This window comes from Drosophila serrata, unplaced genomic scaffold (genome assembly GCF_035046125.1).
Source record: "Drosophila serrata isolate PLE 108 unplaced genomic scaffold, ASM3504612v1 contig_228, whole genome shotgun sequence".
In the NCBI taxonomy this organism is placed as follows: domain Eukaryota; kingdom Metazoa; phylum Arthropoda; class Insecta; order Diptera; family Drosophilidae; genus Drosophila; species Drosophila serrata.
Window position 1 is genome coordinate 2,189,910 of NW_028257126.1, and position 12,499 is coordinate 2,202,408.

The window sequence follows — 12,499 nt, forward strand, 5'->3', positions numbered from 1 at the left end:
TTGGTGGAACTAAAGTCGTTTTTACTGACTCAGATGTTTTTTGCAGTGCATGGTCACACTGTGCAGTGTGCATGTGTTTTTTTCTATTTTTGATTTACTAGAACTCGTTCGCTATTTTCTTGTAATGAACGAGGATCATATTCCTGAGTACTGTCATTACTTCAAAACTTTGCTGGTAGAGGAACTGGTGTTGGAGTCGGACTACCGAAACCTGCATTACGGCCAGTGCTCAATAGTTGGACGACTGCGTGCGGCGGAACATTTTCGGCTGGAAAACGTACGTGTGCGAAATCTGCCAGAGTGAGTCCTTGTTAGTCCATACTTTTATTTACTACAACTCTTAATTTTCAGGGACTGCTCCCTGCCGGAGGGCGCGTTATCCCTGCTTCTGCTGGGCCTTACCTACGACAAGGCCACCGAACAGCGAGTGAGCAACGGCTGCTACTGCATTTTGCGCGGTGAAGTGGTGCTGTGCAACGTCTTGCGGCCCAATAGTCCCACACTGACCACACGGGGAATTCACGAGCAGTTGGCCAGCCTGGGCCATGATTCACTTGCTCGCCAAAGGCATCTGAGCGACCTGAATCTCACCCATAAGCCGGCAATTGATGTTTGGTTCGCTCAAAAGATCGACAGTACGGATGAATTGCTGAGTCACAGGCTGCAGATAAGAAGACTAATTAATGGTGATAAATGAGAGATGAACACCCACTACCTGACCACGTCGCGTGTCAACCCTCAGTTCTACACATTTAGTCAGTTTTTCGGAGACCATTGCGATTGGGAGACTAGCAGGTGTGATTGGGAGGCTATTCTACAGGTTGCCTGGCAAAACTTCTGGCATCGTGAGGGACACGATCTGCTCGAGCTGAAGTGGCACAAGCGATTTCCCGAGTACAAAGGCCTTATTAACATCGTAACGCCGGAGGAGCAAACATTTTGGCAGGAACTGTGGGAAAAGCATGTCACTGACTTGAGCGCCAAATTTTGGCGTATATTAAACTGTGCGTTCGAGAATTATCAAAATCAATTGGCAAAGTCTTTCGATACAAGTCTTAACCTAGTTGAAGAAGATTTTCTCGAACTAAACATTACTGAACAGCTGAGCCGGTCGGAGCAGGGCAAACTATCAGAGATCGCTGAGGACGACGAGACCTTTCTGTCATCTACTAAGGAGTATCGGAATTTAGATGAAGACGAGCAGTTAAAGCTATTGGGATTGCCTACAACATTTGGTACCCAAACTTGTCCGAAACAGAACAAACATAAAAAAGAATTACTTGAATCTTCAAGTAGCGACTACAGTTACTATAGTGAAGAACTGCTGATCATGGAATGCGATAAGAGTCTCGTGCTGCGTGGCGTTCAGAGTGGCTTGATCACAAAGAAGAAAAAGGCAAAAAAAATCGGAACCAAGGCCAGGATGCCGGAGTTTATGCAGGACGAGACGAAAGGCCAGATGGTTAAGTATTGGCTGAAGCGCTTTTCTTTGTTCTCTCGCTTCGACCTGGGCATACGGTTGGATCGCGAGAGCTGGTTCTCGGTGACGCCTGAGAAGATTGCCAAACAGACGGCTCGTCGGCTGTCCTGCGATTTGATAGTAGATGCTTTTTGTGGATGTGGTGGAAACGCCATCCAGTTTGCCAACACTTGCGGGCGCGTCATCGCTATAGATATTGATGCAGAAAAGTTGGCCATGGCAAAGCACAATGCTGGAATCTATGGCGTGGCCCATAAGATTGAATTCATCCATGCCGATTTCTTGCAGTTTGCAGTTAGCTCAAGGATTCGCCCGAATGTTGTCTTTCTAAGTCCTCCATGGGGTGGACCCGGCTACCAAAAGCAAACAAACTTCGATATTGAGCGAAGCCTAATACCCGTGGGTGCCAGTAAGTTGATGAAACTGGCCCGTCGTCTCGCCGATACCGTTGGATTCTTTCTGCCCCGCAACTCCAACATGCCCCAGGTAGTTGCTTTGAGTGGAGCTGGTCAGCAGTGTGAGGTGGAGCACAACTTTCTGGATACGCGTATGGTGGCTCTCACTGCCTACTACGGTAATGAAGTAATAAGGAATCATCCGCCAAATGCAGATGTCGCACAGTTGAATTTAAAGAACAAAATTGAAAACTAAGTTATTTTACAAATAGGTTTCTTTCAAGGTATAAGTTAATATTAAGCCAACTTTACACTACTGACAATAGTCGACCATACTATAAATATACGGGAGTGTTACAGAACCCGCTTCGGATTTCAGATTACTTGAAAAGTTATTTGACTGTGTGTAAATTGAATGAGTTAACATCTTTTGTAGTGGACTAAGTTTAATTAATTGCAACTCTACGCTTTTGTGGCCCCTCTGACTTGTTTCAATGTAAAACATAAGAATGTCTCCCTAAAGCTCCGCTGGATAGTTTTAATTTTTTTAACAAAGCAAGATTTAATATTTCATGGAAACCAAGGCAAAGGGAAACCTTGAGGTAATAAGCGTTTCAAATAAGATAATTACTTTTACTTTGTTCACGAAGCCACTTTCAGTATTGTTTTTATTTCCTTAAGTTTTTCTCTCGTTCGACAAAAGTTGACTAATGAATAAAGCCTCCTCTCGTATGTAGCAACACACATCCTTCCAGTCTTGTTTCCTATCCCCTCCCTTGCAATCGTGCGGCAACTGTTGCCAAGTCACCGCCAATGCCACACACAATGTCTGACTCCGAGCTCTTTAGCCAATTTAGAAAGCTTAACAAAGCTCAACTGGCCATTGGTCAATGGTCATAACCATAACGTTCCCCAACTCGTTTGCACTTTTAATTAAAAAGCGAACGAAGCGGAACGTGCGTCAATTTTTAAGAACATTGTTAAACAAGTTCTGTCTTTGTTCAAAGTTGCAAACGGATTGTGAACCTGACAACCTCCTGGGGCGGGGCAATTAACATGTTTGTGTCACAGCAGCAGTATCAGTTTCTCCGGAATGCCAAAGCTGGCCATGAAAAGCACGGGAAATGGAGGCATCAACCCTTTTCATGGATTACGGCATACTTAGTGCTTGTTCGTAAAAAGGGTTGCGGTGGGAGCGGGGTTATGCACGGAATTTATAGCTACCAACTGGCAGCACAAATATTTTCCTCCTTGCTTTCCGGATTGTGGCAAGTGCCCGTCTCCACCGTCCGCGTCTCAACTGCAGCAATTAGTTTGATTAACTTATTAGTGTGCACGCGCTGGGAAACAAGTTGGGCGAATTAAGAGCACACTTTTCAGCGCGGATTTTTGGGCTTATGGCTGCGGATAATGTCGGGTTTGCGTAAATGCCATGAGCATTTTTTTAAATGATTATTATTTTTTCTTTAAGAAAGGGACTCCAAAAAGAGAATGGTAATTTTAAATGATTTATGTATTATAAGGTTTTTGCAGGTCTTAAAAAGTAACACAAAAATATCTATGAGTCTCGGGACGACACCTAAGTACTCGACCAAGTACTCCATCGGGACCTTATAAATTATCTGACTTTCGAGCTAAAGCTTATGTTACTTTCAACATTTAGAACTATGATGACTAGGAATCGATACAATATAAATTATATACATATCATCATTTCATTCACCTATACATATTATTTGTACAGTTTTACATTCACATTTTTCCTCTATATGTATATAACGATCGTTTGTATGGCACCTGTATGATACAGTAGTCTGATTTTCATAAAATTTTAAAAAAATTTGTAGAATAATATAAAATGGATATAACCAAATTTGATCAAATTCTGTTGAAAACTGAAAATTTTATATTTTTTTTTTAAACCATTTTCCGATCGTTCCTATGGCAGCTTTATGATATAGTAGTCCGATCCGACCCGTTTCGACATATATACGAGTGAGAGTATTTACAAGACTAACTACAAAGTTTTATTCAGATAGCTTCAAAACTGAGAGACTAGTTTTGCGTAGAAACGAACAGAGGGACTGACGGGTATAGTTAGATCGACTCGGCTGTTGAAGCTGATCAGGAATATATATACTTTATATGGTCGGAGGTGCCTCATTCACTAGGTTGCAAACTTCTGATAGAAATTATAATACCCTGCAAGGGTATAAAAAATGAAATATAAAATTGATGAGAACGATCTTGACGGTCATGAGTCTGCTTCTATTATTTCTGCTGTTTTACAAATATAAGATCGACGTGTCGAAGTGAGCTTATTTCTTGTTAGGTAAACATATAAGGGATTAAAAATTTATACCAACTTATTCAATAGATATAACATTGCATGTACATTTTATTGGACCTCTTTTAGAATTCAGATCCGTCCGCCGGTGATTAAAAGCTGACTTTTATTGTTCAAATTGTTAATAAAATACCGGGGAATTGGACGTCACGCGTCAACTTGGGCATTATCAGCTACTTAAATCTAAGCTCCCCGGCTGGTTTCTGGTTTTTGGTTCCCGAGTCTCGAGTCTCGAACTCGAGTTCTCCCGTTATTAGATGCGAGTAATTGTCGTTTTATCTGTCGCTCTGGGTTGACAATGCCAGAAATTTCAATATCCTGGCTGGACGGTAGACTGTAAAAGACTGGCATCGCCCTTAAATGTATAGAGAAATATATTTTATTGGAAAGCAAACACGTGTTCACAGCTCATCTCCTCCCGTGCGGCAAGTGGCGGCGTCCGCCGCTCCGACCAAAAAAACAAATTAAGTCACCCTTTTATTACGCTATTTAATTTCCAGGGTAATGTTGTCAACCTTCTTGACAAATGGGCACCCAAAACAACAAGGAGAACCCTCCTCCTGTCGTCCTTTCATCCCACCCTCCGCTGACTGCATGTTTGATCTGTAATTCGCGCCACTTGATGATGATGATGGGTTTAAGCCGGGGAATCCGGATGCGAATCCCTGGACGCAAAGCGGCGGGGTGGTTTATTTGGGCCGCAAGTTGCGACAATCCCAAAATGCGATTACGGCATGCAGTCCATGGGAACTGTGGAAAATGTAATTGTTAGGCTTCGGGTGCAGGTGCAGATGCTTCACGGATGCGGCTTAATGAGGGGATGGGGGATGGCAACAATTATCATCTGATTTATGGCAGATCGCTGGACCTGCACTTGGTAAATATTGAGTTTGACGTGGAAATGTAAATCAAAATTAAGGGGTTAGACCACCCTGAACGCCTGAAAATTAAAATTTCAAAAATTAATTTTGTCAAAGCTATTAAAAATACAACTCTTTATTAATAGGAAATTAATTATTGGAAAAATACAAAATATTCACAAATGGCTGAGATATAAGGAGATATAAATTAAATTTTTTTTAACAAAATAAATGGAACTGTAGCATGACAGCCGTTTTTATACCCTTGCAGGGTATTATAATTTCAGTCAGAAGTTTGCAACGCAGTAAAGGAGGCACCTCCGACCATATAAAGTATATATATTCTTGATCAGGATCAACAGCCGAGTCGATCTAGCCATGTCCGCTTTCCGTCTTTCCGCCTGTCCGTCTGTCCGTCTGTCCTTCTATCCTTCTGTCCGTCTGTCCGTTTCTACGCAAACTAGTCTCTCAGTTTTGTAGCTATCTTAATGAAACTTTGCAGTTAGCCTTCTATATATTCTCACTCGTATATATGTCGGAACAGGCCGGATCGGACGATTATATCATATAGCTCCCATAGGAATGATCGGAAAATTAAAAAAAAAAATTTTTTAACATTTTTAGTTTTCAATAGAATTGGATCAAATTTAAAATATAGCCATTTTATTATACTCTTCAATTTTGTGTACAATTTTATGAAAAGCGGAGAACTATATAATTTAGCTCCCATTGGAACGATCGAGAAATTAATACAGTTAAAAATTATAACTTTTTTAGTTTTCAACAGATTTTCAACAAATTTGAGGTATAGCCATTTTATATCAGTCTTAAATTTGGTGTGAAATTTCATGATCGGATGACTATATCATATAGGTGCCATACAAACGATCGATTGAATGCCTATATTTAAAATTATATGAAAATCTGTTGAAAATTAGAAAAGGTTTTTTTCTAAAAACTTTTCGATTGTTTGTATGGCTGCCATATGATATAGTCGTCCGATCCAGCTCATTTCAACATATCTACGAGTGAAAGTATATAGAAGAATTACTGCATCAACTGCTCCTTTACTGCGTTGTACAATGGCAAGTTTAATTTTATCAAACAAGAAGTGAGATAAAAGGGCCGATGACACTTTGACCTTCGAAGAATTATTATATCAAATTTTGTAACGATTAATTTTAAATACAGTAATAAATTTAAAAATAAATTCAAAATTATTACCATGCCGAACTAAACTAACTAACTAACTATTTATATCATAACATTTTGACGCGATTAATATTAATTCCAAATGATTTGAATCGGATTTCAAGGTTCTGTAGGTACTTGAGCTTAAGCGGCTATGGTCAACCTATGGTCGCATTTAAAATCAGCGACCTCACAAGACCCTTAAATGTTGTTGACCTTGAAACATTTGGCTATAAGTATATCGGGTTCGGATGGAACGAGTCAGAGCCCTTCCATATTTTCTACGAAATATGTAAGTTTTAGTGAGAACTAAAATTAGGTCATACGACACAAAAAACATATTTTCTGCGAGGAAGCTGTTCAGATTTTCGGACAAATTCTATCAAAATACTTTTTATACAAATAAAATCAAATGATTTTATCCAAGATTCAAGATCCCTTGAAAAACATTTGGATTTTTCATTCATATCTCTTAGCATTTACTCTCGATTTGCATTTTTGCATATTTTTTTTATTATGTGAAAAAATTAAACCAAAACTAGCAATTAGAAAAATATCTAAAAACAAGAAAGGAAGCTAACTTCGACTCGCCGAAGTTTATATACCCTTGCAGATAGAACTTCTATGACTAGGAATCCATACAATATAAATTATATATATTTGTGTTAAAAAACAATGAAGTAATACCTGCTTTCATTTCATTCACCTTTACATATTATATTTGCAGTTTTACAGTCACAGATGTGTATTTTCTCCACACCTAAAGATCGTTTGTATGGCACCTACAGTAGCTCACAGTTTATTTCGTGCAGAGGTAGACTTAAAATTCAAATTCTTATAGCTAACAAACGGTAAGAGATATCAACAAAATTTAAATGCTGTTTTGTTAACTAGGAGTTAGGCAATTATTAAGACACTTTATTATTTTTAAATACCCTTAGTTAACCCATAAATCTAAGAACAACTAAAAATACAGACTTTTTCATGTCACAGCTTATTTCGTGCAAGAACTTTAAGTACACTAAATTTGTAATTTGTTAATCTTAAATAACTTTTTCTTGTTTCAATCCATTGAAGAAGATATCAGCTTATATATTTATAAATTTTTGGCGTTTGGTTACACTGAAAAAAAATTTTCTTTGATTTTCCAAAATGAGCCCGCATACACCCATGGAGCAGAGCAAATTGGTCCTAAATCACATCAAAAATAAAAAAACTAAACTTAATTTTGCTGAAATAGTAAACGTGAGCTCTATTCCTGTCCAATATATCATCCAATGCTTCAACCGAGAAAATCTATTAGCAGATAAAGGCCAAAATGCTCAGAATAAAACTTTGACAGGTATAGAGAAAAGGCGAATTATACCCAAAAATTAATTAAATAAATTAATCGCCAAAATTGGGCACCAAAACATACATAGCTGCACAATAGGAATCTAATACCTACGGTCAAGCATGGTGGCGATAGAATCATGGCTTGTGGATGCATGGCGGTATCCAGAGTTGGAATGTTGGATTTAATCGAAGGAACTATGGACAAACATAAGTACCTTTAATAGTTGAGGGATAATTTTGACTAGGACGCCAAGAAATTGACCATAGAGAAGAGCTACCAATTTTACCAGGATAATGACCCAAAGCAAAAATCAGATTTTCTGCAGACCTGGATGCAATGGAACAGCCCTCACTTAATGGATACACCTGCCTAGTCTCCTGACCTTAACGTCATTGAGATATGATATAGTCGTCCGATTTTCATAAAATTTGACACAAAATTTTAGACTGATATAAAATGGCTATACCTCATATTTGATGAAAATCTGTTGAAAACTATAAAAGTTATAAATTTAATTGTATTAATTTCTCGATCGTTCCTATGGGAGCTATATGATATAGTCGTCCGATTTTCATAAAATTTTACACAAAATTGAAGAATAATATGATATAACTATATCTCAAATTTGATCGAATTCTGTTAAAAACTGAAAATGTTATAATTTTTTTGTAAAAATTTTCCGATCATTTCTATGGCAGCTATACGATATAGTCGGCCGATCCGGCCCGTTCCGACATATATACGAGTGAGAGTATATAGAAGGCTAACTACAAAGTTTTATTAAGATAGCTTTAAAACTGAGAGACTAGTTTGCGTAGAAACGGACAGACGGACAGACAGACAGAAGGACACACGGACAGACGGACATGGCTAGATCGACTCGGCTATTGATCCTGATCAAGAATATATATACTTTATATGGTCGGATGTGCCTCCTCCACTGCGTTGCAAACTTCTGACTGAAATTATAAGGGTATTGCAAGGGTATAAAAATTGTTGGGTCGCTTTTAGCTTTTAAAGTGGCTTTCAAAACAACTATGGTGCCTTCGCGTATTAATTTAAAGTTAAGTTTGTTGTAGTGCAACTTTTTTCTATCGTCCTTTTTCTCATTTGTCTGATTTTGATTTCACTTTATTAAGAAGCTTTAGGTTTTGACTTTCAGATCTTCTTGACTTTTTTGATAGTCGGGTAATGTATTAATAAATTAATAAATTCTGTAATGTATTAATAAATAAATGTGTAAACACATTTAACTGGGAAATTCGAAAGTGTTATTTTTTTAATTTGATAAAAATATTTGAAGGTTGGAAGTAAAGTCGATTTAATTTGACATTATATCCGTCATGAAGATGGGTAGGATATAAAGTTTTCATGCTGTATTTGTGGTTTATTCGATAACACCAACGTCTGCATTAAAACGTGAAAATAAAAAGAGTTAAAATTTATGTATGTATGTGTAGCTAGTAAGAGTTAAGCATAACATTGTAAAAAATATAGTTTAGTTTAGTTGAGTTTTGATTTTAAAAGACTTTTAATCAAGACTGTGTAAATTTTCTGTCCTGCTACGTGTTTTTATTACTTTGTTTTCATTTCGACAAAATGGTGGCATGTCCACTTATTGATTAACCGTTATTCATTTGGTGGCAGCCATTAAAATTAATAAACGTACAAGGGCAGCCCCAACAACCACGAAAACCAGAGCAATAACAACAAGCTAAAAACCAGCATCCGGCACCATTTACACATACACACACCATCCTCCTAGGGCGGGGAGAAGTGATAGGGGGAGGAAGCATCCTTATCTGACCACTTGCCATATTGATGGGCAATAAAAAAAGTCAAGTAAAGCGCAAAATAAGAGCAATAATATTTAATAAATGTGCACAGGGCCGCAAGATATTTATATGTGTGTCTGTCTATATATGAGCATAAGGATGGAATCCTCTTGTTGTTGTTGGTTGGTGGTTGAATGCGAAAAAAAAACATAAATAAATAAGCGGACCGGCACACACACACACACGCACACAAGCTAAATCATCGTGTCTTCTTTTACACTCAGAAAAATGTAAAAAATGATTTCCTTCTTTGAATATAAAATACATCTTAGGGAGGTAAAATAAAAGTGACGATTCCACCCAACACTACAGAAGAGTGTTCTCTGAATTTAAATTATGCAATTACGTAAGGTAACTTGGTCAAGCTAAAGTATATATACTCTTTCAGTTACATAAAGAGCACCTGGCAAACTTTACATATACATAATTAATACAAAATTGTTTTAAAAAAAATATCGGTTTGATCGACTTGGCTGTTGGTAGTGATTAAGAATATACTTCATAGGGTTTTCATATATCACGATCAGCATTTGATAAAATTTTTTCAATCATAGCCATGGTAGCTGAAGACGATTAAAAACTGTGGATTTGGGAAATCTATAGCTGTCTTAGATTTTGTCTTGCGGACCTAGTAAGTTCAGCTAATAAACATTTTTACACTATGGCTTAGAAAGGTTTACCTAACAATTTGATTTACTCTATTTATGTGTTAGTTTATAGCTCGTTACGTTGGGAACATCATTAATCAATAAGTAAAAATATATTAAAAAAATGTTTCTGTGTACGTTCCCCCTCTCCGAGTCTTGCTTTCCTTATCTGCCTCCCTTTGTATACATAGGTAGGCAGACTCTATGTAGGTTCGTGGGTGTGTGTGTGTGTTTGCCATGCATTTTTGGTTGAATACTTGAGAGAAGCAGAGGCAGCAACAACAACGGAGATAGAGAGTCGCTCACTTACAGAAAATCCGTCCACCCATCTCACTCCCACTCCCACGAAACATCATTCTTCATGGCATTTCGGTGAAAAAGAATGCTTTTGATCTTCACAAGCGAATGATTTTTAATACGACTTTTTTGTAATTGCTGCAGGAGAGAGAGGGTAGTGTGGTGAGTAAGGGGAGGCTGCGAAAATATACACAAATATTTATACATACATACATATGTACATATGCTTAACCCATGGGAAAGTAAAGTGCGCTGGCAGTCAATCAAAACTGCTGGCATTATGTCCATTTTGATTTCATTTTGCATATTAAATAACGGCTGCGATAATTAATAAGCTTAACTAAATAGCAAGGCAAATACACACATTACTGATGGTCAACCGAAGCGCCTGAAATTAAGCATCGTTTGATTTGGCGAAGTTTAACGAAAGTCGGCGGGCGAGCGAGAATAAGCGCATGGAAAAGGCAGAGAGGGGAGCACACACATAATGATGGTAATTTGTTGGTTTTGGCAAAAGAGCAAATGGCATCCTTGGAATTTCAATTAATTTCCATAATTTCCAGCGCTTTATGAGCAATCCGAACTCCCGGCAGCAAGTCAGACAGAGATGCCGCGACTCTCCCTCCGAAGGGGATGATTTTTCCTGGCTTCCTTGGGCGGTTATTGTGCGTGTCCTTTGTCCGGGAGCGGACTTTTGTTCCCCCCCCCCCCTATTTATACGGGGATCCTGATACCATTACATGGCGGTAACCGTACAGAAAAGTGTGCCGAAATCGCGGGCATGGTGTAAATAAAAAACGGGGAATACACTTCTTTGGGACTAGGAGCGCATCGAATCAAAGAAATATCTATACATATATATTTATACCCTTGCAGGGTATTATAATTTCAGTCAGAAGTTTGCAACGCAGTGAAGGAGGCACCTCCGACTATATAAAGTATATATATTCTTGATCAGGATCAACAGCCGAGTCGATCTAGCCATGTCCGTCTGTCCATCTGTCCGTCTGTCTCGTCCTTCTGTCCGTCTGTCCGTCTGTCCTTCTGTCCGTCTGTCCGTTTCTACGCAAACTAGTCTCTCAGTTTTGAAGCTATCTGAATGAAACTTTGTAGTTAGTCTTCTATATACTCTCAAATCCTCAAATTTGAGATAAAGCCATTTTACTATACTCTACAATTTTGCAAAAAATTTTATGAAAATCGGACTACTATATCATATAGCTCCCATAGGAACGAACGAGAAATTAATACAATTAAAAATTATAACTTTTTCGGTTTTCAACAGATTTTCATCAAATTTGAGGTATTGCCATTTTATATTAGTCTTACATTTTGTGTCAAATTTCATGAAAATTGGACGACTATATCATATAGGTGCCATACAAACGATCGTTTGATGTAGAGGAAAAATGCAAATCTGTGAATGTAAAACTGCAAATATAATATGTATAGGTGAATGAAATGAAAGCAGGTATTACTTCATTGTTTTTTAACACAAATATATATAATATATAATTTATATTGTATGGATTCCTATTCATAGAAGTTCTATCTGCAAGGGTATATAAACTTCGGCATGCCGAAGTTAGCTTCCTTTCTTGTTTTCTTTGTTTTTTTCAATTTCAGCTCGAAATTTGTCAATTTATAAGTCGGAATGGGCCAGATCGGACCACCATATCATAAAACTACCATAGAAGCAAAAAACTAATTTAGTTTCGCCAATATAAATTAATAATAAATATATAATATTATGTTTATTCATTTATTGTTGTTTTTTAACACATATTTATATTGTATTAATAATAAATGATCGAATTGCAATCTGCAAGATTATACCAACTTCGGAGTTCCAAAGTTAGTTTCCTTTCTTGATCTATCTTTAATTTTGGTGCGTTGGGAAGTAAATATGTATATTTATCAAGTCATATAAAGAGTCAGATTGCTCCGTAACAACTTATTTCATGGGGAGCTTCAGATTCTTTAAATTTATAATTCTTAATATTAAATTCATAACGTCTTAAACTATTCAGTCTTACATTTTAAAGGTGTTATTAGCTGCATAACATCTTCTAAAAATTTAATCCGGTCTATAAAAAAAACTAATTCTGGAA

General features: G+C 37.4%; 2 protein-coding genes across 2 annotated transcripts; both read left to right on the plus strand.

Moving 5' to 3' along the window:
- Nucleotides 1–32: 32 nt before the first annotated feature.
- On the plus strand, nt 33–2,619 carry moi (modigliani). Its single transcript, XM_020957189.2, has 2 exons — nt 33–300; nt 352–2,619. The coding sequence occupies exons 1-2, from the start codon at nt 50–52 to the stop codon at nt 695–697; spliced, it is 597 nt and encodes a 198-aa protein (XP_020812848.2). The 5' UTR covers nt 33–49; the 3' UTR covers nt 698–2,619.
- On the plus strand, nt 701–2,619 carry Tgs1 (Trimethylguanosine synthase 1). The gene has a single exon (XM_020957188.2). It carries the CDS (start codon nt 701–703, stop codon nt 2,129–2,131), a length of 1,431 nt encoding a protein of 476 aa, XP_020812847.1. The 3' UTR covers nt 2,132–2,619.
- Nucleotides 2,620–12,499: the final 9,880 nt, after the last annotated feature.